The sequence below is a fragment of the Malaclemys terrapin genome, chromosome 9, assembly GCF_027887155.1.
Source record: "Malaclemys terrapin pileata isolate rMalTer1 chromosome 9, rMalTer1.hap1, whole genome shotgun sequence".
Lineage (NCBI taxonomy): Eukaryota > Metazoa > Chordata > Testudines > Emydidae > Malaclemys > Malaclemys terrapin.
In genome coordinates, this window is record NC_071513.1 from 62,678,378 (window position 1) to 62,703,972 (window position 25,595).

At 44.1% G+C, this 25,595-nt stretch overlaps 1 protein-coding gene across 7 annotated transcripts in view; it reads left to right on the forward strand.

Moving 5' to 3' along the window:
* ST6GAL1 (ST6 beta-galactoside alpha-2,6-sialyltransferase 1) overlaps window positions 1-23,485 on the forward strand; it is a 113,076-nt gene extending 89,591 nt beyond the window's left edge. For all 7 annotated transcript variants that reach the window (XM_054040532.1, XM_054040536.1, XM_054040531.1 and 4 more), the window contains 3 exons: window positions 6,181-6,282; window positions 9,961-10,135; window positions 20,361-23,485. In XM_054040532.1, coding sequence (XP_053896507.1) covers window positions 6,181-6,282; window positions 9,961-10,135; window positions 20,361-20,602 — 519 coding nt within the window. In that variant the 3' untranslated portion in view covers window positions 20,603-23,485. The remainder of the gene's footprint in view (window positions 1-6,180; window positions 6,283-9,960; window positions 10,136-20,360) is intronic.
* Window positions 23,486-25,595: the final 2,110 nt, after the last annotated feature.

A 25,595-nucleotide genomic window follows, 5' to 3' on the forward strand; every position in this document is an offset into this window, starting at 1 on the left:
CCCCACCCTACCGGGAGTCACCTCATGCCAAAACTGCTATACAAAGGGAGATCCAGGACATGCTACAGATGGGTATAATCCGCCCCTCTAAGAGTGCATGGGCATCTCCAGTGGTTCTAGTTCCCAAACCAGATGGGGAAATACGCTTTTGCGTGGACTACCGTAAGCTAAATGCTGTAACTCGTCCTGACAACTATCCAATGCCACGCACAGATGAGCTATTGGAGAAATTGGGACATGCCCAATTCATCTCTACTTTAGACTTAACCAAGGGGTACTGGCAAGTACCACTAGATGAACCCGCTAAGGAAAGGTCAGCCTTCGTCACCCAGGCAGGGGTGTATGAATTCAATGTACTTTCTTTCGGGTTGCGAAATGCACCCGCCACCTTCCAAAGACTTGTAGATGGTCTCCTAGCGGGATTGGGAGAATCTGCAGTTGCCTACCTCGATGATGTGGCCATTTTTTCTGATTCATGGGCAGAGCACATGGAGCACCTGGAAAAAGTTTTCGAGCGCATCCAGCAGGCAGGACTAACTGTTAAGGCTAAAAAGTGTCAAATAGGCCAAAACAGAGTGACTTACCTGGGGCACCAGGTGGGTCAAGGAACTATAAATCCCATACAGGCCAAAGTGGATGCTATCCAAAAGTGGCCGGTTCCAAAGTCTAAGAAACAGGTCCAATCCTTCTTAGGCTTGGCTGGATATTATAGGCGATTTGTACCCCACTACAGCCAAATCGCCGCCCCGCTGACAGACCTAACCAGAAAGAAACAGCCAAATGCAGTTCAGTGGACTAATGAGTGTCAAAAGGCCTTTAACCAGCTTAAGGCAACACTCATGTCTGACCCTGTGCTAAGGGCCCCAGACTTTGACAAACCGTTCCAAGTAACCACAGATGCGTCCGAGCGAGGCGTGGGAGCAGTTTTAATGCAGGAAGGACCGGATCAAGAATTCCATCCTGTCGTATTTCTCAGTAAGAAACTGTCTGAGAGGGAAAGCCATTGGTCAATCAGCGAAAAGGAATGCTATGCCATTGTGTATGCGCTGGAAAAGCTACGCCCATATGTTTGGGGACGGCGTTTCCAACTACAAACAGACCATGCTGCGCTACAGTGGCTTCATACCGCCAAGGGAAATAACAAAAAACTTCTTCGGTGGAGTTTAGCTCTCCAAGATTTTGATTTTGAAATACAACACATTTCGGGAGCTTCTAACAAAGTGGCTGATGCACTCTCCCGGGAAAGTTTCCCAGAGTTAACTGGTTAACAATTGTTTTTGGAATGAAACATATTGTTAGTTTTTATATAATCAGTAGTATGTCTAAAGGTACATGTGTCTTATTAACTCTGTTTTCTCCTAGAACTCCAGGAAGAAATCACAGCCAGTGTGGAACCAAACATCCAACACTATCTGTGATTTGGGGGGCGTGTCATAACTATAAAGGGAAGGGTAATAGCTGTCCTGTGTACAGTACTATAAATCCCTCCTGGCCAGAGACTCCAAAATCCTTTTCCCTGTAAAGGGTTAAGAAGCTCAGGTAACCTGGCTGGCATCTGACCTAAAGGACCAATAAGGGGACAAGATACTTTCAAATCTTGGGGGGGGAAGGCTTTTGTTTGTGTTCTTTGTTTGGGAGTGTGTTCGTTCTCGGGGACTGAGAGGGACCAGACATCAATCCAGGTTCTCCACATCTTTCTAAGCAAGTCTCTCCTATTTCAAACTTGTAAGTAAATAGCCAGGCAAGGCGTGTTAGTTTTCCTTTGTTTTCTCAACTTGTAAATGTACCTTTTACTAGAGTGTTTCTCTTTGTTTGCTGTACTTTGAACCTGAGACTAGAGGGGAGTCCTCTAAGCTCTTTAAGTTTGATTACCCTGTAAGGTTGATTTCCATACTGATTTTACAGAGATGATTTTTACCTTTTTCTTTAATTAAAAACCTTCTTTTTAAGAACCTGATTGATTTTTTCCTTGTTTTAGATCCAAAGGGGTTTTGGATCTTGATTCACCAGGAGTTGGTGGGAGGAAGGCGGGGAATGGTTAATTTCCCCTTGTTTTAAATCCAAGGGGTTGGATTTGTTTTCACCAGGGATTTGGTGAAGGTTTTTCAAGGTTTCCCAGGGAGGGAATCCATTGAAAATGGTGGCAGCCGAACCAGAGCTAAGCTGGTAGTTAAGCTTAGAAGTTTTTATGCAGGCCCCTACATTTGTACCCTAAAGTTCAAAGTGGGGATCTCAGTCCTGACATATGTTCTTTTAAATTTTTATTTATATGTATTGTAATATTTTAAAATCCTGGATTTACTTTTAAGTTTTATTGTAATATGTTTTGGTTTTGGTGCATTGGCTTACGGCTAAGTTGCTATTAATAAATTTGACTTGACAACAGACAACAAGTAATTACAATGGGCAGACAAGGGGAGTACAATTAAACAGTGAGAGAGTTGTGAAATAAGCAACGGTCACAGCACCCCAGCTATCCATCCAGTAAGTGTTTTGAAGCCATCACTACTTAGCTGGGTTAATCAGGAAGAGCTTGTTACAATCTAGTGAAAGGGGCACAGGTTGAAACCACCCAGATAAGACAAAAACCAGAGCTTCATACTCCAGAACAGGCCAGTTCACTACCTGCTCACCTCTTCATTCTGTCTCCTCGCTCTATGGGATTGAAGTTCAGTCATCTGCTCTCAGAGAATGAGGGCTTGTCTACACTGGCAATTTACAGCGCTGCAACTTTCTCGCTCAGGGGGGTGAAAAAACACCCCCCTGAGCACAGCGAATTGCAGTGCTGTAAAGCGCCAGTGTAGACAGTGTACATGGAGGTGGTTTTTTTAGAGCGCTGAGAGAGCTTTCTCCCAGCGCTCTGCCGGGACCACACAAGCCATGTTAAAGCACGGCCGCGGCAGCGCTTTAGTGTTGCCAGTGTAGACTAGCCCGGAGTCTTCCAGGTTGCTGCTTTGGAATAAGGGTTGACTTTTTTCAAAGAAGTACAGAGGGTTTAGCTACATGTATTCTATTAAAATTCCTGGGTAAATCCCCTGTACTGCCTTGGAATTTGCAACCAAATTCTCTAATCATGTTTGTTCCTCTTCCTTTACATGAATTTTTGTTGCTCATAAATCTTATCTAACTTCCTCATCAGAATTCTCCTCTCCCATGATTTGTGTTATCTTGCTGCCTGCTGTGTCCCAGTGCTCTCTGCTTCCTGACTAATGGATACAACATAAATTAAGAATTGGACTTTGTCCCTTTGTAAACTGATCTTCCCATAAGACATGTTCGACAATTTAAGTCCTTACGCGTCTGTGTGTAATTGTGTTACTGGGTCAATAGTATGTTCTCCACTTTGGAAGCTATCTCCTGGGGCCACATATCCAGTGCCAGCCTAGCTATGATATGCAAACGGTGCCAGTGAAAACATTTGTCCTGCTTCTGCAACTATATATATATATATAATTATGCAGCTGTAGTTATTCCAATACAACTCCCCATGTGGATGGATCCATGTGTTCTGGGATAATGAGTGTTAAACGGAAGGGAAGATGATGGAGAAGTAGAGAGAAAGACAATGACACAACAAAGTACGAGGTAGGAGGCTGGGGTAGGTAAAGGGATACCATTCTTCGGGTACACGTCAGCAAATGTGGTCTAAAAGGCTATATTCAAATGAGTTAATTAATCCAAACGAGATTACATAGATGATAAATGTACTAGCAAGTTATATGGTGAATTAGCAAGGCAATCAGGAAACAATGAAATCAGCTAAATAAGAACAGAACAAATAGGCAATAATCAATGCCTCGGCAGTTAATTAGGAGCAAAACAGCTGGGCAAGACAAGTAAGTGTGGTAGCAATTAAATGACAGTTGGTTGAGTGGAAAGAATCAATCAATTGATTAAGCAGAACAGATAGGCACTAAAGGCAATAAGTGGTGAGATCAGTTAGCTCTGTTGATTAAATGTGGAACCTAGAACTGATAGTCAACAAATTAACGCCATGCAGAGCAAACAATAGCAGGGTGTGAATGAGGTTGCAGGAAGTTATCAGATTGGTTGCAGAAGTAGGGGGCAGTGACAACTGCAGAAGAAGTTTGGTGCCTATGTCTTTGATCCAGTTGTACTTGGTACCTGCCCTGCTTAAAAATGGGGGCAGGAAAGATGGCAACAACCCTACAGTTCTGATCTTGAAAAGGTCCTCTCACATTTGCTACATCTCTGTGCGTTCATGCTGCTGGATGAGTCTAGAGAGAGGCCTGTGACTGCTGGATTCATACTCTTTCATTCTCTCCCCTTCCTTTCTGAACAACTCTGCTTCTCCTCTCTGAGCCCGGGTCTACACTCCAAAATTACTTTGGTATAACTACGTGTCTCAGGGGTGTGAATAATCCACACCCCTGACCAACGTAGTTATATCGACCTATGCGCTGGTGTAGACAGCGCTATGTTGGTGGGAGAGCTTTTCCCGCTGACATAGTCACTGCCTTTCAGGGAGGTGGAGTTATTAAGCCAATGGGAGAACTCTCTTCCGTCAGCTTAGACCCTTAGACACTTCATGACCCTGTGTCAAGGACCATGAGTCTTGCACCTCCTACCTATGCCTACCGACACTTGGAATCTTTCCTGAAATGCTCTTCTCGGCCCACCTTCTCTTCTGCCCAGGATGGTGCTAAAAAGGATCCATTTTGTTTTGTAAAATATCTGGCAAGAATCCCCTCTCCCTCGGCTCTGCTGTGTCCCTCCTCCCCTTCCTGCCTTCACCCCACTCTGACACACGGTCACTGCTACTCTCTGCCACTCTTTCTCGCCCTCTCCCTGCAATTCTGTCCTCTCCAAATGCTTTTAGCTCCCACAACCCTGGGAGTTAAAAACTTAAATCCTGTCATTTGCACCTGGAAAGGATTGTGTGCACCAAGCTGCACTTTCAAACTTGACAGCCACATTTTTAAAAGTGACTAAAATGGTATAGGCTGAGGAAGCTATGCAGTACACATGGCAGGACTCTGGGCCTCAAACCTAATTTTCTCTCTCTCTTTAAATTAAGAACATACACTAGCAAACTCTTTTTCAGTTATAGAATAATAAGCATCTGGAATGGCCAGGCAGACATGGTTGTGATGTACTGGTAATGGGGACAGCCAGAATAGCGATGGGATGCTAGCAATGGCTGGGGAGGCGGGGGCGGGGGGGAAATAGCATATTTAAAAAGATGAATCAACTCGCTCTGAAATAGCTCCCGTTTGGCTTGGATTTCTGAGGGGCTGTCTGGCATAGTCAGGGTTTTCTGACTGCCCTCTTCCTAACCAGATGTTAACAAGCAGCGTCTGTTTGAATTGTGCTAATTAATAAAAGGACAAGCCCCTCATTCAACTCTGTTTCTCCTGTAAACAGAGCTCCAAAGTGGACTTCCCCAAGTTCAACTCTCACCTGCCCTGTGGCAGTTGTTGGATCACTAAAAGGATAAAGCTGCCCCTGGCTGATTTTTGTCACTGTAACTTAGCACCAGTGGCTGTTTGGGGGAATTGACACTTGGAACATTATTCTGAGTGTAACTCTGTGGGTTTGTATTTACCGTGACTGTGAAGTGTGGATTGTTAAAACTTGGCCCATGCATGCTTTTTTTTTTTTTTTTTAGTGAAATGTGATCTGAGCAGCCTGTTACCCTATCCATATGTTTTTCCTTTTTGGCACTGTGTCTATAATTGCAACAGAGTTGGAGAAATGCATGTAGAATTAGATGTCTCAGTTACCACTACTACTCTTCTCCCGACTAATTTGAGTGACTGTAATTATAGTGGCTGAAGTCCACATGCACTCCAAGCCGCTGTGTGTTGCCCATATCCTCTCCTTTCTGAGTAAAGTCAGGTAGAAAGGGAGATTTGATATGCATAGGTATGCAACCACTGCTCCTTTGACACTCCACTACATCCTGACCTGCTGGAGGGAGGAGTAGCAGCAGAATTAAAAGGCCAGGGCATGGTTGCTAGCTCACACGAGGAAATACTTTTCTATAGCATGTATAATCCAGGGATAATGGAACACTTTCTGAACTTCAACCAATCCTACCACCTCGTCCTTAGTAGTCGATGGGTATAGCCATGCTTAGTAATACTTTACTGCCTGACCTTCCACAGATTTATACATATTCTGCTGTGTTAGAAATCATCTTTCCTTTTCTCATTCAAGCTTGTAACTGTCGAAGAGCAGAAGTTCCTTACAGATACGTTGTACAATACTGGAATCTTAATTGTCTGGGATCCAGCACCTTATCATGCCGAAATTAATGAGGTAAGTGAAGAACAGTGTTGTAAATGAGATTTACAGGGTAGCTGTGACCTCATTTCTTGCCATACATGCCTGCATGTTGAGGGTCATTCCTTTTAAAGTTGTTGTTTATTCCTCTGGCGTGCTAGATGTAGCAATGTATGTGTTCGCAAGTTCCTTTTTCCATCCCGGTATGCGATCAGCTCCTGTGATTTTTGTCACAGCAGTCAGGGAAACTGTGAATTTGAGTAAAGTTCATGAAATGCCCCCATGTGATGCTGCGACCTTGTGTGCTAGGTTGCAATGCCCAGAGTGGGGAGCCAGGCCCAGCCCCACAGGTCAGGAGCAGCAGGTGCATAGAGAGTGCAGAGTGGGTTCGCTGTCCATTTCTCTCCTCTCTGCCCCTACCCCCGAGATCCCTGGCTTGCCCCCTTTCCATGACAAAACATTTCCATGACAAAACCATAGCTCTACTGATAGAAAATGTGTGTCTTTTCCAGACAAGGGTGAAGGGCCCTGAGTTGTCTATCTTTTATTGCCACAGTAAGTTTCCCATTGGCTGATCTCACATTAAGGTGACCACTACTGTATATAACATTCTCAAACTTGCGGGAGAGTGCTAGTCTCCATTGTCTCAAGAATCCATACGTTAGGCTGGACAGTCTGACCACAGTGGCCATTTTGGTTTTGAAAGCACCAGTCTGTCATAAGGTATATTTTAATGGCTTATAATTGATAAGAAAGCTCTATTAAAAGGGCAGCAAATTCCTTTACTCATGTCAGCTGGATTTCTGTAGGTATTGGATTAATAAACTGGAGTTACTTGTGTAGTGACTGCAGAGTAGCTGCACAATAGCTCCATTAGTAGTCATCACAACTCCCTCTCTTAGTAATTGGGTAGATCACCCATGTTGGCAGTATATTCAGAACTTTATTGCAAAACGGTATCCTGTGGTGCCCCCTCATCCAATCAGAAGTCAGAAGCTTTGAACCATCTCCTCCCTTTAAATTATAAGAAAATAAAATCAAGGGATGTTCTTCTCTTTTTGCGACGTGTTTATTGATTGTGCAGTCTGTATAGTCGGAAATGGGAGAGTTTGTTCCATTTTTAAAATAATTAAAAATACCTCTCAGCATTTGCACTGAAGAAGAATTTCAATATCTGAGATACTGCAGCATCCTTTGATTTGGCCTCATTGTTCTCCCTTTTCTGTCATGTCTCCTCATTCCTGATTTTCACTGGGGTATCTCAGTTGAAGTCAAAAGTTACATCATTGTACAAAACAATAACTTACCTTGACAGTTTCAATAATAAGTAAATATTCTGTCAATATGCTAATTTATGGAGCTTCAGCATAATATTCCAGGGCCAGAAAGCACAGGACCATCACTCAAGTGGCACAATAACAAAGCTAAGGATTATACTACATCAAACAATCTCAGCAAGCAAAGCATGCAAAATGATAAACAGCAACAGCTTCAAAAGCCAGTCCAGTGTAATTAGCAGACAGAAGACATGTAACTCTGAAACCCCCCTCTACAGGAGCAGGACTGAAAACTCTGGACTGTGTGATTGAAAGTTATCTTTCAGAAAGAGAGGCACATTGCACCAGTGCTAGCCTAGGAGGCCCGGGTTCAATTCGTTGCTCTGCCACAGACTTTCTGTGTCACCTGGAACACGTCACTTAGGTCCTGATCGTAAATCCCATTTTTAGGCTCCACTACCATTCGCAAAACTCCTGCCAAATCCTGTAGGCACCTAAACTTGACGCCTACATTTTCAGCCTAAAAGTTCTCTCCAGAATAAGTTTCTGCCTCCAAGCATGCCCACTGCCACCTGACTCTAGGTGTTTGGACACCTATCCCCAACCTAAGCCCCGGAGCAATCCACAAACCAGGAGGAGATAGGTGAGCAAATGCCTATCTCATGTGCGGAGCCCGATGCGAGAAGTGTGCTCAGAGGTAACCTACCAGATTGGTTCCCATTCACAATCGTTTTTAACTTTTAGAAAGCCAAGGATTATAAAAACACTTCCATGCAATCTTCACTTTGAATGGGTATAGATACGACTAAACAAGGAGTCCCTGCAGTGTTCCTAAACCCCACTTCGCAGCATTGTGCTACTGCATCAGAATCTAAGTGAAGTCATTTGGAAATTAGCTATAAACAAGTGTTTATAAACTAGTTTATTGTTAAAGCTGAGAGCAATGTAGAAGGGAAACAAACCTCAAACAGTGAAAAGTTAATTCGATTTTTAAAATTCGTGCAGCTTCAGTAACCCATGGTGCTATTTGTAACACACAAGGAGTTATATCTCTAAAGGGTTGCTGATCCTTTGGAGTGCACATCTGCTACAGTCCTCAGCTCTGCTGTCTCTTCTTAGTCTTTAGGTCACACCCTGACTTCCTAGATCAGAGACATTGCTTATAAAATGTCATCTGAATGTCCAAGCCTTTGTCTAGTTCTACGCCCCCAAAGAAGCAAGGGTATATATTTAGCATGCTTAAGAGCCTCTACTGAGCTAGGCTGGTACTTATTGCCTAGTAAAACCTCTCTTCTAGATGGTCCGAGAGTTTAATGAAACATAAGCCCTCCTTCAGTATTTTTACTGAAGTAAGGTAGTGAGAGGAAAGCTTATAAATTTGAAAGCTCACAAATACACACAATTACAGTTCACTGCACATACTGTACATTATCATCTTCTGATGCAATGTTGTGACAAAGATGCTTGTGTACCAGCCTTGGAATATGACCTTTTGTTCTCTGAGATTAATATAACAATTAAGAATGGTATAAAAATGACTCACTGCACATAAGATTGTCCTTTCAATGTCTTTCTAGGCCACATGAACAGTCCTGCCAGTTGGGTATTCTAGAAGGAGAGACGATACAGTGTAGTATCTCCTAAAATGTTTGAGAATGGAACGGAAAAGAAATTGGATCTTTTACAGATTTTATTGCTAGTGGGCTGCTCGCTTTCATGTAGCGAAATCTTCTCCCTGAATCTCCCAATTTAAATATCAGGAAGACATTAAAGACCTGATCCAAAAGTCCATTGAAGTCCTTGGAGTTCTTTCCACTGACTTCAGTGAATTTTGGATCAGACCCTAAATGCAAATAAAAATGGAATAGTTGGTAAGACACTTTTGTGAACTGGATCACTGACACACCCACCACTGACATGTGGAAGATCTTAATGCATTAGAGATGAGAAACTTAGAAGGATTAGAACTCCATAACAATCTACTAAAAGATGAGATGATTCCCCGTCAGTCTTCAGTATGAGGGTGTCTTATGATAGAGACTGCAGGAAGGCGGGGTGGGGGGGATATGCCATTTCTCTGCATTGCTTTATGAATTGCAATACAGCCTGGTGTGATTGCATGTCAAATTACATTCCACTTGTAAAGAAATTTCTTTCACAGCATCTTTAAAGTTACATAGTGGATATTGTTGAAGACATTTGTGTTCTGTTGTGGGTGCCATGGGCTCACCTGTCTCTTGCATGATAGCTCTTCCATCAGCACCTTGCCCTCTGAATTAGAATGCAGGTGGAATTTCAAAGGGCAACCTGTTACATGAAAGATAAGTTACTGCATCCCACAGCAGTGCAGAACAATAATAGATTCCTTAGGTGTTTTGTGAGAGATCTTGTCTTTGAGGGGAGGGGGAAAGGATCTGACTTGTTAATTCTGTTTTAGTGGTACAGAAAACCCGACTACAGTTTCTTTGCAAACTACAAGGTGTATCGTACTAGACATCCGGAACAGCCCTTTTATATCCTGAACCCAAAAATGCAGTGGCAGCTCTGGGATATTCTGCAGGAGAACTCGCTGGAGGAAATTCAGCCCAATCCACCTTCTTCTGGAATGCTTGGTAAGGTACCAAGTAAATCTTTGGCTTTATTAGTTTTGGATGGGGCTCTTCGGTTTATTGAAGAGCTGATAAGGGTCGTGCTTTCTGTTTATCAGATTCAAAGCAGCCCTTTGGAGATTCCTAACAATGTTCAACTTCTGTAAAATGCAATGTTTCCCATCTCAAAACAGCAGCTTAAGTATGTTAGAAAACAGCATTTCTCAGCAGCAGCTCTCAAACTGTTCCGTGTAGCACTGACTCCAGAAATAGCTATACTCAGATTAAACACAGATGGAGGCTGGAACGTTAGGTGCAACAATGTCAATTGTCAATAAAAGGTGCAATCACCTTTTACTGGTCACCAGCATTTCTAGCCAATAGGAAAAGAGCAACTCATATCTGGTCTGATCTGAAGCAGAGTGATGTCTTTCAGGGCTTTCACTGCTATTCCTTTTCATTGTTTTTTTTATTTTAACAAGCGAATAAATTTATCAGCTCACTATTGCAGTCAACAAATAGTTTTATTTTCAAATTGATGAGCCATTACCTATTATGGGATAAGCACAGTTCAAAAAGAAAGATTTGATAAGGGAAAAAGTTGTCAGAACTCAGTAATAACTAAAAATGGTAAATAATTCCCCCTCAGCCAGCCTTATCCCTCATTCTAAAGCCCTTTTGTTTCATCACCTTGTGCTGATCTCAAAACATTAGTGAAGAGGCCCATTCCCCTCCCAGACAGAAATTCTATTGTGGCCAGGTTCTCCTTTTCACAACCTTATTTAATCAGCAACAAAATGAAAAGGAACCGACCGCTAAGCAGCGATTTATAAGAAAACCACTTACAGTGGAGTTGTCTTGTTTGCTTTGTAGGTGGCAAAATTGTTCTGCTTTGGTTACCATCCTACTGCTTGCAAGAGGGCACTCACACTGTAAGATATTCTACCCCCTCCCTCCATGGGTGTGCAGAACTAGACCTTAACAAAGTTAGGTTAGCTGATTATATTTCTGCCAATCAGATTTCTTGCTTCTTTCTACAAACTCATATTTCTGCCTTCCAAGCTATTAAATCATTGCTGGCTCACGTTCAGCACTAATGTGTAATGGGGGAACAGCTGATTTTAGAAGGAAAACACAATGCAAATGATTATTGATTAGAGCAAAGGATTGAGAAGGCAGGACTCCTGCACAGCTCAGTCTCTTGACCTTTTTATGCCTCAGTTTTCCCATTTGTAAAATGAGTATAATCTGTCTCCCAGTCATGATAGAGAGAGAGAGACACACAAGCTTTTGAGCTTACATGGAGCTCTTCTTCAGGTGATCTCTACAGAAGAGCTCTGTGTAGCTTGAAAACTTGTCTCTTTCACCAATTGAAGTTGGTTCAATAAAAGATATTCTTCCCATGTGTGGAATAGACCTAGGGACCAGCACACCCGCTATGGCCCTGCTGGCCAAGCCCTATGCGCAGTGACCCTCATAACCATTCTGGCTGTGATCTGACCTGCTAAGGCCATGCCAGGGGTACGCATGCATGCCAAGTGCCTGAGTCTGGAGTTTCTTCAAAGCAGTGTCCGTTGACCCACACATACGCAGTAACACTCCTCATGCGCCTGACTGAGGGTATAAGAGGCAGTGCGGCTCGACACCTCTCCAGTTTCTTCTTACTGTCCCATGGTCTGAGTCAGAATCATGTCCTCTGCTATTGCACAGCCTGTAAAATGTATTTGTAAATAGTTTATATCTTAGCTTAGGAACTCTAGTTAGTATAGAATAGAATACTCCCCCCCTCCAGTCAGGGGAAATCGTCCTCGGTCCCTGGACTGTGCCCAGGGTCCCGGGTTTCAAGAAGCAAGGAAAAAGGAGCCGCTGGTTCCGACAGTATTCATCATAGGTACCATCTCATCTATCCAAAGACTGGCTGCATCAGATGAACTGGGCTCTTCAGGAGTTTCTATGGGAACTTCTCAGACCCTGGGCTGTGTGGAGACCTTTGTAACGTCAGAGGATGTCTTCTTCCCCTACCTGCAGTCTCCACTCCTTTTGGGCCCTGCCCTCCTGAGAGATATCCTTATCCTGGAGGAGGAATTGTTACCATTGTCTCAAGAGAAGTCCCATCTCTATCCATCGCACAGGAGTGCCGCGGTACTTATGGAATCAAAGGAGTTGGAGGAGATAGCTGCACCAGTATCTCTGCGAAGGCACAGGAGCCCTAACAGACAGCCGAGACACTATTATCTGTCAGGTTATGACCCTCCAAGGGACACCTAATATTGATTCCCCAGGGGGCCACCATGAGCAATGGATCTTTCCTTATTGCAGGTGCCCGGACCCCTCTCAGGAGTCATACCACTCCTCCTCCTCTCATCAGCTGGTTCCATATGTGTATGAGGAGGAAGAACCAGAACTGGTTCCGATGGGAGCCTCATCATCCTCTCCAGACACCACTGTCACGCCTTCATTGCCCTCTCCACTGGATGACCACCAGCAATACCAGGAGTTGTTGCACAGGGTTGCTAATGATCTACAAATTCCTCTAGAGGAGGTCCAGGACCCTCAGAATCAACTACTGGACATTTTACAACCACAGAGACTGACCAGGGTGGCCCTTCCAAACTAATCAGGCCATATTAGAACCAGCCAGAGAGGTTTAGCACACACAGCATCTTGTGCCCCTATGCCAAAAAGAAAGATGCTATTTTGTGCTGGCCAAGGATGCTGATTTCTTGTTTTCTCATCCTGCCTGTAACTTGTTGGTGGTACAGGTGACTACAGAGAGAGCTCAGCCACGCTACCAAAAATCTACTTTGGCCCATAAAGGCTCAAAGAGAGTGGACCTCCAGGGTAGGAAGGTTTCCTCCTCTGCAGTTCTCCAGTTTTGTATAGTTGATTACCAAGCTTTATTAGCAAAATACAATTTTAACACCTACACCAGGCCTACAGAATGTAAAGACAAACTCTCCATGGAAGAATGAGCCCAATTCCAGTCCTTTCTGGATGAGGGGAGGCTGGTAGCAAAGGTGGCTCTCTAGGCTGTGGTAGATGCCACAGATACAGCATCCAGATCTTTAGCCCCAGGACTGGTCATGCAAAAGGGTCTTGTAGCTCCAGTCATCAGGCTTCCCTAGAGAGGTTCAAAATGCTATCCAAGATCTTTGACAAGTCCAGCCTTTTTAATGAAAAGACAGATGAGTCTCTATGCTCTCTAAAGGACTTGAGATCCACCCTGTGATTTACACACCAGCCCCCAGGAGGAAATGCCAGGAATAGCCCTTTTGACCACAACTGTCCCCTTTGCATACCCCATACTACCAGCATCCACGTGAATCTTTCTCATAAGTGACAAAGGATTCAGAGGTCTCATTTCTCAGCTCCCTTCACTGCTGCACCCTCCATGTATTCCCAACCACAGGCCAAAGGCCATTTTTTATATGCATGTCAACACTTGCACATAGGATACTCCATAGAGTTTTCTTTCCCTCCTCACAAAACACATGCCTGACCCCCCTTCAGGGACCCCTCTCATCAATCCTTGTTACACCAGGGGGTGATAGAGAGGTCCCAAGGGAGTACCAAGGAAGAGGGTTCTACTCCCCATATTTTCTAACCCTTAGAAAAGACATGGACCTCATCATGGACCTTTGGCAATGCAACATCTTTATCCAAAAGCTGAAATTCAGGATGATTACACTGGCATCTATAAACCTCTCTTCAGGAGTGAGTGTGGTTTGCGACTCTCAGCATAGAGGAAGCATGGTTCCACATGGACATTCACCCATCACACAGGAGATTTCTGCATTTCATGGTTGACCAAGAGCGCTACCAGTTCTGTGTCCTTCACTGTGGGCTCACAGCAGCTCCAAATGTGTTCACAAAAGTTTTCACCATGGTAGCAGCCCACATGAGACATCAGGGATATATGGTATTTCCATACCTGGATGATTGGGTTTTGGTAGGCCAATTTTGGCAAGAAGTTATATCAGCAACAGAGTTTCCTTTGTGCCTTCTTGCCACTGTAGGTGTTTGCATAAACGAAGATAAGTTCTTTTTGTCACCCACCAGGACAGTACATTTTATAGGAGCACGGCTGGATTCAATCTCTATGACAGTTTTCCTGCCTGCAGACAGATTCTATGTGATGAGTAACCTGATATCTTGCATCACCTGCAAACCTCAAACTGATTATTCCTTTGCTTATTCCTCCTTTCCCAAGGAGATACAGAACACTGTTGAAGATATCCCCATCGATGGGGACAAACTCTTCGCCTCTATGACCAATGAGGTCCTCCATTTCATGAAGAACTCATCCACCACACTCCGATCTCTAGGCATCGAAACACCTGTCACAAAAAAGAGACAATATAGGTATCAGCAATATCAACAACCATGCTACCATACCTTTGTGCAATATCAACCTTTAAGACAATATACGCAGCAACAACAATGCCATAAACCCAGAACCCAACGACGTTGCCCTCCGCAAACAATGGTGACCCACCCTCCTAACTCAAATAACAAATTTGAAGTCTTGCTCAAGGGTATAGAAAGCCTCGCACCCTCTCCAGAGCCAACTCCAACCATCCATTTCTTTGGACACTGTCTACATCCGTTCCTTGCCAGTTGGGAAGCCATCACTATAGACATATGGATCCTGGAAATTATCAGATCGGGTTATGCCATCCCCTTCCTCTCTTACCTCCCACGCACCCTTCCACCCCATCCCTCTTCGGGGACACCTCTCACGAACATTTACTCTGTCAGGAGGTACAACACCTCAAGCAACTAGGAGCGATAGAGGAAGTACTGCCTCAACACAGAGGGAAAGGGTTTTACTCCAACTACTTATTGACAGAAAAGAAAAATGGCAGATGGCACCCTATCCTCGATCTTTGACATTTAAACAAGTTCATCAAGAAACAGAAATTCTGGATGGTTACTCTTCCAATGATAATTCCGACGCTGAAGTAGGGAGATTAGTTTTCAACCCTCGACCTCCAAGATGCATATTTCCATTTCACTATCCACCTTGCCCATGGACATTTCCTCAGATTTGCCGTGGGAGTGCAACACTATCAATACAGAGTCCTTCCATTTGGCCTCTCCACTGCACCATGTGTCTACTCAAAGATGCTAGCAGTTGTAATAGCACATCTCAGAAAAAAAAGGGTCCTCATTTTTCCTTACCTGGACGATTGTCTTCTTAAATCCCCCATTCACTTGGAAGCAATCCGCACAACTTTTACAACCCTCCACTGCTTCCGCACCCTAAGTCTGCAAATAAACAAAAACAAATCTACCTTACAGCCTACCCAACAAATCTACTTCATCGGCGCCCACATCGATTCCACCAGTGGTCTTGCCTCTCTTCCCCAGGACAGATTCCACACAATTACCCAGATACGTGCCAGCCCACAGACTACAGTCCGAGATTCCCTGCAGCTCTTAGGACACAGGGCCACCTGCACATTTGTGGTCACAAATGCTCACCTGTACATGCGATGCCTTCAGGGTTGTCTAGCCACGGTATACAAACCGAATACGCACAGGCTAAACAAATTACTAACTGTGCCCCTGAAAGTCAAGGACTAATTATACTCCCAAAAGTCAAAGTCACTTCTGTGGTGGACCTCTCCCATCAACCTCTGTACTGGGGTTCCCTTCCGACAAGATCCCCCTTCAATGACTATCACTACAGATGCATCCCTCACAGGATGGGGAGCGCACATGGGCCACCTCACCACTTAGGGCCTCCGGTCCTCTACAGAACCAAGCTTCACATAAATTTGCTAGAGCTCAGGGCCGAATGCAATGCCTGCCTCCATTTCCTTCCCGTTATCCAAAACCGCCGAATTCGGATCATGACCGACAACATCGCGTGCATGTTTTATGTCAACAGACGGGGGGAGCCCGGTCCCACTCCCTCTGCACAGAGGCGGTAAAACTATGGAACTGGTGCCTTCAACACAATATCCATATCTCCACCTCATACTTGCCAGATTCTCAGAACACCACCGCAGACGAGCTCAGTCGATCCTTCCCCATACAGGATGAATGGGAACTCAATGACACCATTCTATCCAACATTTTCCAGACGTGGGGTTATCCCCAACTGGATCTATTTGCCACAGCAATAAACAAAAAATGCCCAACATTCTGCTCCAGAGCAGGCCTGGGGAAACACTACTGAGGAGACGCCTTCATGCTCCGATGGAACGAAACTCTCATGTATGTGTTCCCACCAATACCTTTCTTGAACATATTTATACAGAAGATAAGAACAGACAGATCCAACATCATTCTAATAGCCCCAGCATGGTCCAGACAACCGTGGTATCCCTTTCTCACGCGGATGTCAGTCAAGCCACCGATTCCCCTTCCCCCACTCAGCAACCTCCTATCAAAACGCCAGGGACAGCTATTTCACCCCGACGTACAGTGTCTCCACCTGAGGGCCTGGCTAATCAATGGTTCTCTAATGAGGAGTCAACCTGTTCGGACCAAGTGCACACAGTCTTACTACACAACAGAACACATACCACGCGCACTACTTACCTGCATAAATGGAAACGGTTCACATCTTGGTGCACTGACAAATAGACCTCTCCAGTTTCTGCCTCACTCCCAATGATACTAGATTACCTGCTACACCTTAAAACATCTGGTCTCTCCACGAGCTCACTCAAAGTCCACTGCATTTCACCATAAGATTGACAATGCTACAGTCTTTGCCCATCCAATCACCAAAAGGTTCCTGAATGGTATCCAGACATTATATCCAGACGTAAAACCGCCCCCTACACCCTGGGACCTACACCTAGTCCTCAAAGCCCTGATGGACAAACCTTGTGAGCCAGTGGCTACCTGCTCCCTTCTCCACCTATCCATGAAGACCGCCTTCCTGACAGCAATCACATCTGCCAGATGGATAGGAGAAATGGGAGCGCTTATTGTGGACTCTCCGTATACCACGTTCTTCCGCAATAAGGTCATACTCTGCACACATCCAAAGTTCCTATCTAAGATACACTCTTCCTTTCACCTCAGTGAGCCTATACACCTATCAACGTTTTCCCCAAAACCTCACACTAATGCTTTTGAAACGGCAGTGCACACACTTGGTGGATGCAGGGTACTGTCCTTTTACCTGGATAGAACAAAACCATTTAGAAAAAAACCCAAACTTTTTGTCTCTGCTACTCAGCGATCACAGGGAAAGGCTATTTCTACACAGAGACTCTACAAATGGATTTCTGACTGCATACGTCTCTTGTTACCAAATGAGGCAAATACACCCTCCTACATCAATTAGGACACACTCCACTAGAGCTGTCTCCACCTCCACTGCCTTGCTCCGTAATGTCCTGCTTTCTGACATATGCAAGGCAGCTACCTGGGCATCAAACCTTACCTTCGCCAATCACTGTGCTGTCATGCACACTGCAGCATCCGACATCAAGATGGGTAGAGCTGTCTTGTCAACAGCCTTCTTACCTGATCCGAAGTCCCAACCATCCTAAGGGATACTGCTTTTCAGTCACCTGGAGTGGAGCACCCACAGGGACCTCTCTCGAACAAGAAGAGGAGGTTACTCACCAGGTGCAGTAACTGACATTCTTCGAGATGAGTGTCCCTGTGGGTGCTCCATTACCCACCCTCCTCCCTTCTACTTCGGAAGCTGGAACGCACTCCGTTGTAGAGAAGGAACTGAGGAGCCCAGGCCATGCACATGCTATTCAAACACTGACAGTTTGTGAGGCAGGCACAGCACATGCATGGCCCGTAGAGGTACTGCTGTAGAAATCTCCGATCAAAGGCACTGGGACGCACCTTGAGCTGGAGTGGAGCACCCACAGGGACACTCATCTCAAAGAACGTCGGTTACTGCACAGGGTGAGTAACCTCCTCTTCTTCCCATGCTTCGTCTGAGAAAAGAGACCTCACTCCCTTAACATCAGGCTTGTCCTGGCATTCTACCTGCAGAGAACCAAGCACATTAGAAAATCTCAGAAATTCTTTGTTCTTGTGGCAGAAAGGTCACAGGGACAGGCTATATCATTACAGAGGATTTCTAAGTGGGTTTTGGGATGCATCTCAGAACTCTACAAAACATCGAAGCTCCCCCATCCTGGGCATACCACAGCTCACTTCATGTGGACACAAGCTGCCTCCCCAACATCCTTATTGGATGTTCCACTACAGGACATCTACAGGGCATTCATACTTTGACATTAAACTATTCTCTAACTCAAGCAGCAATGGTGAACGCAGCTGTAGGAACGGCAGTACTACAAACCTCTCTGCTGCCAGTTTCCTCACATCTTCCGGTCTGAATGCTGTTAGACAGTCACCCAGATATGGAATACACATAGGGACTAGCACTTGAAGAAGAAATGAGGATTACTTGCTGTAATTGGAAGTGCTTTGAGATGTGTGGTCCCTATCTGTATTTCACTACCCGCCTTCCAGGTTCTCTGCTTTGGATCTCGTTGGATTGCAGTAAGAAGAGGAACTGGAATGGTGTTGAGTCACACTGCCTCTTATACTCTCGGTTGGGAGCATGAGGAGAGTTACTGTGCATGTGCCGGGTCAATGGAGATTGCTTTGAAGAATTTCTGGACTCAGGCACATGGTGTGCATGTGTACCCATGTGTGGAATACAGATAGGGACCACACATCTCCAAGAACCTTCAGTTGCAGTAAGTAACCTTTACTTACCCTCCCACCTTGTTTCTCTAATATCCTGTGACCAACACAGCTACAACTACATTGTATATCCCAGTGATGGTATGAAGCTTAAATTGTTCAGTGTGCTCTGGGAACCTTTGGAAGGCCCCATGTAACTGCAAATAGTTACTTATGGTAAATTCTGATCAACATTTTAAAAAAAAAAAAATCGGGGAATACAATTTGACAAAGTAGTCACAAAATTAAAAAGAATTTGTTGTGTAGCATTAGTAGATTCCCTAGTCGTCCTTCCAGATGTCACAAATCTATTCAGATCTGAAACTCAGCATAATTCAGTGGGATGCTAGAAAATAAATATTGATCCAGATTCCCTGGTATTCCCTGGGTGCTTTGCAATGCTTTAGCAATGTAAAGCAGCCTGTAAACCTGGATTAATTGTTACCTCTCTAAGGCCTTGGCTACACTTACCAGCTAGTTCGACGGCTGGAAATCGAAGTTCTGGGTTCGACTTATCGCGTCTAGTCTGGACGCGATAAGTCGAACCCGGAAGTGCTCGCCGTCGACTGCGGTACTCCAGCTCGGCGAGAGGAGTACCGCGGAGTCGACGGGGGAGCCTGCCTGCCGCGTGTGGACCAAGGTAAGTTCGAACTAAGGTACTTCGACTTCAGCTACGTTATTCACGTAGCTGAAGTTGCGTACCTTAGTTCGAATTAGGGGGGTAGTGTAGACCAAGCCTAACAGTTGCTTTGCACAGAACATCCCACGGAATCTGGCTGATTATCATTATTAATTGCATTCTAGAATTGCTCGTATACTTCACATAAGACACATGAGGACAACACTGCTCCATCTAGGGAAATTGCTTTGAGCTTGAACAGTAGCATACTGTGCAGTGGTGCTGAACTGCAAAACAAGCCCTCTCTAGACTTGTGATTTTAATGGCTGTGCATTCATTAGGTGAGGTGTTGCACTCCTCCCCCACAACACAAAACCCTACCCTAGACTTGAGACTGGGAAGTTTGGCCAAGTTAAATAGGAGGGAGGACCGAAGCCTGAGTCTGCCGCAGTCCCACTGCCCCAGGTGAACCGCTGATATAGTGCATGCTTGGCTACTCAGCAAGTTTTCACACAGCTATCAAGAAGTAGTAGCATTTTTTAATGCTGATCTTATAACTCACGGCATATTGCTGTCACACAGTATCTTCATGAGGCTTTAATGGGGCAGATTGTGCTGTGTCTAGCAGGATGCAGTTGCCAGTCACAGCATCTGTGATTTTGGAGGTGTAACCAATTTGTATGTGAATGAGCGAATGGCTCAACAATTGTGCAGACTTTAAGGAGCTTCAGAAAATAGCCTCCTCCAGTCATAGCCTTTTCTCCCTCTCCATGTGGTCTGAACTTTACGAAGAACACTTCTTGCAGGGAAACCTCACCGCCTCCCATCTTTGAAAACAGAAGGGGATATTTCGCTTAAACCTCCTGCCTCATATTTAAGCAAGAAGATGGTTTGTTTCATAACCTGTTTGCCCCGAGGTTGACTAACTGGTTCTTGCTCTCCCTCTGCCAGGCATTGTGATCATGATGACCCTCTGTGATGAAGTGGATGTTTATGAATTCCTCCCTTCCAAACGACAGACAGATATCTGCCACTATTACCAGAGATACCATGACCGCGCCTGCACCATGGGTGCTTACCACCCCCCGCTGTTTGAGAAAAACTTGGTGAAGCACATTAACCAAGGCCAAAATGAGTTAATTTACACCCATGGGAAAGTGACTTTGCCCGGTTTCAGAAACATGCACTGTTAGCAACTCAACTTCTACTGTGCATAGATACTTCTGTTGATTTTCAAGGCACTTTTAGAAGGATACTGTTGAGATGGTTAGGCCTAAACATTGATGTGCCCTGACAGTTCTTTCATAATGCACACCTTACACCCCTTAGGATTCCTGTGATGCAACTTCTCCGATCTGTACAATAGCAGAAAGAATTACACATCCTCCACCACAATTATCCAATATCTACTGTGTGAACTTCCAGTCAGATTAGTGGATCTGAGGGGCTGAGTACCTTCAGCTGCAATTGGCCACCTGAGTTGTTTTCTATGCAGTGTAAACCAACGTATTGCTGGTATCACTCCACTGAACTCAGTGGAATTATGCCAGCAGAAATTCTGGCCCAGTTTATAAAAGAATGGCTAAAAATAATCCCATAGTTCTGGAATCTTTAAAGACAGGCCTACCATTATGGACCCACTGTGAAGGCTGCCTGTTAAGATAGGCAGTAATTCAACATGTTAAAATCTATTACTTTAATTATAGTCCTAACGACCTTGAGAAACAGTCCTTTATATTCTGGAATTGTGATGGTGATTCTGTCAAATCAAGGAGGAATTGTTCAGTGTCGATTTATTTTGAAATTTTTACCTTTGTAAAAATTCTGATGTTCAGTGAATTGCTAAATTGAATTTAAATGTCTGGTGACCACTCAGTCCAGTTTGTTCAATGTAGCTTCTTGTTAGGGAAACAGGATATTTTAATTCCAAATTATTTTGGGGAAGACTTTTGAAAGGCATAAATGGCAGTTTGCAACTGTAATGGGGGTTGGTGCCTAGTTGCCATTTGGGCCCTGTGAAAGTCTCCCCATTAGTAATTTAGGACAATAATGCTACATAGTCACAGGCAACTAAATAAGCCATGGGGCTACTAGCCAGCCACAGACCAGATCTCCCCTTCTAGGTTTCATCAGCTATCCAAGTTGACCTCTGTTAGCTATTCCTGACATTCAGATAGTGTCTCTCTCTCACACACATATACACCCTTTCCAAGTGCACAGGGAATGAGCACATTACACTATCTCCTGAAATAGCAGCTGGGAAGGGGGAGTTGCACTCTGCTCTTCAAGCCAGTGCAAAAGGGAGGTGGGCAGAGCTTTTTGACTCCTTCCTGCCCCCTTGATGTGATTTTTGTCCCCAGAGTTCATGGAAGGAGTAGTCTTTTTGATTTCCCCCAATCATAGTTTTTCTTTGGTCTGGGCAGAGGGTCACCTCGGTTTGTCTCCATTCCCTCTGTTCACCTATTCCAGATCCACTATCCCTTTTCTCATGGTTCAGATTCATAGGATCTTCACTTCCAAGCTGAAGCCACCAGGTCACACTCTTCTGTTGTGTTCACTGGTGTAACCCTACTCAGGTCCATGGCATTATGCCAGTGTAAACATGGCTGGAACACCTGATAGGAAGTATAAATGCTCAACAATTAATATGCTGTTTCATGATCCTACCTATATTTATGACAACGTTGATATTATTTAACTTTCCGTCAGTAATGTCATTTATCTGGTTTTGAGTGATATGGGTTTTAATGGTTTTAGGTGTAAGAAGTAGATGCTACTTTTGCTGTCCATAATATGCATCACTGTGGTAGGAAAACAGTTGCACAGCAACAGACTTTGTTCCCATTGTGAAGAACCCATTGGGTTAAATTCTGCCTTCTGTTAAACTTGTATGTCCCACTGGATTCATGGGAGAGCTTGGCCACCATTGATCTGAATCTACAGAGGAACCCTTTCATCCCATGTGAAGACCAGTTGACTTTAGTAGGGCTCTGTGCAGATCCAGTTGCGAGATCAGGGCTTAGCCGAATAAAGTCCTAGTGAGAAAATTCGCATCATGGTACTTGTAAAATGAGAATTCCTATTGCTTGTAATAAAACCTTGTGAAGACATTGGCTCAGATTCTGATCTCCGCAAACCAGTGTAAATCTAGAGAGGCTACAGTGGATTTACACCAATGTATACGAGATCAGAATCTGGTCCAACATTTAAATAATGCTTTTTTAAATTTCTGTACAGTTCTGCAAAGGCTGTGTCTGGGTAGTAGTGAGTTCCAATCAGTAACTCATTACCAGTTTCCATTGTTGTGCAGAATGAAACCATCAAGCTATTTTCATTATTTATGTAGCAGTATTTTAAATTTTAAGTGGAAGTACCAAACTCATCATTTTTAAAAATTTTCTGAACACTGATCTTTTAAAATAGTTTGAAATAATACTGAAGGATCCAAAGAAGATGTACAATTTGTAATAAAGTTTTTTAAAGAGGTGCTATCTGTATCATTCTTAAATTAAACTAACATGAGGATATTAAATGTTGTTTAATTTCTCTCCCCTCCTTTTCCTCCCTTCCATTTATGAGCTTGCAAAAGCTTGAGAGAAAGAATAATTCAAGAGAGACATAGCAAACATCTCCTCACCACTCTACTGTATTACTCACTTATAGAACTCAAAGGATGTATTGGGGAGCTGCAAATAATGTGATAGTTCAGCCTGCCAAGTTGCATCTTCAATGAACAGGAGAAGGAATCTGAATCACGGTTATTACACAATATTTGCCAACAACTCCAGGTCAACAAGAATTTTTTGGGACACTACATAAATACTTCAGCACACACAGGACTCAATTTTCTCCTAGCGCCATCTCCACCCCAACCAAGATGACAACATAATATCAAAACAAGACAACACCATTAAGGTAAAAGACACAGCACTACCTGTTGGTGCAGGTGCTGCCTGCATTGGTCATTACATTGTCTTTGCACTCCATTCTTATACTGGACCTTGTATGGAAGGGAGTACCTGTAACATGGTGGCTTTTTAAAAAATAAATATGGGCAAATGTTTGCCAATTCCATGGCTGCTGAAGTCCTTATTTCAGAATCTGGTTGAATTAATCTTTCAGATCAGATAACTCCATTCCACTCCCATCTTTCTTGCTGACATCCCTATCTGTCTAGTAGAAAGTCTGCTGGAACTCTGAGAGGGGCACAAGTAGTGTCCACAAAACTACGCTCCATTACTAGATGCAGCTCACTTTCTTACATGTTTGGCTGGCTCTGTGGATGTTGGGTGAGCAAGGTAGAGCCCCAGCCCACCTTCCTCCTTGCTGATTTTGAGTGGGAGCAGGGAGGCAGCTCCCTGAGCACAGACTGAAATTCTGTCTGGTATTTATACAGACCAAACAAATGGGGAAAGCTCCTTACACCTCCTTCTCCCCAGGTTTGAGCAGAACCACAGGCCAGTTCCTGGGGATTCCCATCCCATCCTCTGTGTTGCTTGTGGGGCAGTAGAACATCTAGTAGGGACCAGATGCAATCTAGCCTACTCATGCTATTTCAGAGCCCAATTCTGCCTTTGTTACTTGTGTTTAAGGGTACGTCACTGCAAGCAGCCCCATTGAAGTCGGTGGGACTAGCTGTGTTCTAAAATACTCCTCCACGAATGAAGGAGGCAGAATTAGACTCTTATTTGTCATATATAACCATTTGAAACAGGGTGTGCTGTCCCTGTAAACTCAGGCCTGGAGCCAGGCCAGCCCAGCATAGCAAGGGAATTCTGGGAGATGTGATTCCCAGTTCTTAAGGGGATTTGTAGATGAAAAGCAAGACCTGCTGGGAAAGGGGAAGCCAGATATAAGAAGCAAACTTTTCCCCAGTAAGGGGGAGAACACGATAGAAGCTAGATGAGTTGTGGGCCTCTAGAGAGAAAGCAACATCCTGACAGGAATAGGACCTGTCTTGGTTCTTGGGGAAGTGGCTGCTGGTGAATGTCTCCAGTGAGGTAGCAAGTGGGTTCTGGATGGGACTTTCCTAATACAGCCTGGGAGGGGACCATCTGATAAGCAAGGTAGTACTCAGCATGATGGAGGCAGAATTAGGGCCTTCGTCCATGACAATCCATACAGTGCCCTTAGTTCCTGCATACTGGCCTTCATCCCACAAAATCAATCATTTTGCCATTGTTGTGGAAAATTGACCACACGGTTGATTTTGGATCAGACAGCCTGAGGCTCCTTTATTGATCAATCAAACATGCATGCATGGGGGAGTCAGCCAAGGCAGCCAATCCTTCCCCCCACCCCCCGACAGATGAAATACGGGAGCTTATATAGGATAAAACCACAATTAGTAATACATACTTTCTTATCAACATTATTGCCGTATTTGGAATACAATATCCATAAAAGGGAGTATAGCACAGCAAGCTTTCCTGTTATTCTTAGTTTGCCCTTTGCAGTTACATGCTTCCCCTAAAACTAACAGTGGGCAGTTATGAATCACCAGCCTTGTGATTATAGATAGTTCCTCTTCTGTACTTTTTCTTCACTCTGCCATCAAAAAGCCCCTTTTCTCCAAAACCCCCCTTCTTCCAGTTAACTTGACTAATGTTCAGGCCCAAGCCAAAATATAGGCCTACCTGATCCAACCAAAGTTTAGGCCTAGAAATCTTTCTACAACAATCCTCCCTTTGATGCCTATTTGGCATCACCTTGGCCTAAACTTTTATATTCATGAGCCCACTAATCTTTTCCTCTTCCTTTTCCCTTTTTTCATTCCAACTTTTATTATACATTTTGTTAACAATTATTAATGCCACCTGCTCCCTAGTGGGAGGCCTAGATATTTTCACTGATAAACTAGGCAGGCAATTACAAAAACAACAACCCAATTTGCACACTAAATATATAGCAACACACAATAATGCAACAATAATCCCAAAAAATACTTGCTTTAAATGAAGAGACCATGAAGAAAATATGTTAGTAAGCCAAGACCAGGGATCATTCCAGGTTTCTGGTTGTTTAGCCTTTTTTACTGCTTCCTTTATGGCTGCAGCATTCCACTTTATAATTTGGGAGGTATTATTGATGTATGCACAACATGTTTTTTTAATTAGTGCACACACACACACACCCCTTTGCGGCTAGCAAAAAATCCAATGCCATTTAGTTTTGAAGGGACACTTT